The sequence below is a fragment of the Trypanosoma equiperdum genome, assembly GCF_001457755.1.
Source record: "Trypanosoma equiperdum strain OVI genome assembly, contig: ctg_1551, whole genome shotgun sequence".
Classification (NCBI taxonomy): domain Eukaryota; phylum Euglenozoa; class Kinetoplastea; order Trypanosomatida; family Trypanosomatidae; genus Trypanosoma; species Trypanosoma equiperdum.
In genome coordinates, this window is record NW_027123562.1 from 3383 (window position 1) to 4142 (window position 760).

A 760-nucleotide genomic window follows, 5' to 3' on the forward strand; every position below is an offset into this window, starting at 1 on the left:
CTATCCGGACTGAGTTACGCCCCCCATCTTGTGACTTCGCATTCTCTGTACATCCTAACATCGGGAGAAAACCTGGTTGCCGTGTGAGGCATTCTTCTCGTTGGTGTGCCGTCATTTGCAATTTTGATATCATTTCGTAGACACCAGTCTATAATGCACTCTCCCGCAGTATCATTCATGCGAAGCGGGTCCCATAACTGATGATGTACGTTAGAGCCGAAACTTATTACAATTGATCCATTTAAGCTCTCAAGGCTCTCAACAGCGGTTGTAGTGACATTTTGCTTCTGTGGGAAGTAAGCTGATTTTATGGTTAACATTAACTCAGCTGTAAACATAATTTTTGCTGAGACTCTTTTTTTCCAGCAGACTCCCCTTCTTCGGACCTTGGATGACTCCCACGCCATCTTTGACTAACATTTATACCGCATCACCATGTGGAGAACGTGCCACCTCCATGTTTTGGTATTCACTGATTTTCGGTGTGTAGCACTCTTCTGCTTCCAAGTGAGTCTCCTGCAATAGACAGAAGACTACCATGTCCTCGCGGAGTTTCTTCTCTAAGACTATCCGCTTCGCCTGGGAGAGACCCCCAGTATTCCACTAGGCTCCACGAATGACTGAACTGGGTTTCTGTTTCACATCTCCCGTAAGAAGCAGTAGAAGCCTATGTATTCCAATTGAGGCACACTCGCACGTGCAGAGGAGCAGTCTCACATATTTCTTCACCCCTAAGTGCCGATACTGCTGCTTGCTCCTT

General features: G+C 46.4%; 1 pseudogene across 1 annotated transcript in view; it reads right to left on the reverse strand.

The window, feature by feature from the left end:
- TEOVI_000730300:pseudogene overlaps nucleotides 1-760 on the reverse strand; it is a 2703-nt pseudogene that overhangs the window by 1823 nt on the left and 120 nt on the right. The window contains 2 exon segments of the mRNA in view: nucleotides 1-353; nucleotides 358-760. The exon segment at nucleotides 1-353 is cut by the window's left edge and continues 34 nt beyond it; the exon segment at nucleotides 358-760 is cut by the window's right edge and continues 23 nt beyond it. Of these exon segments, the coding sequence occupies nucleotides 1-353; nucleotides 358-760 (756 nt within the window).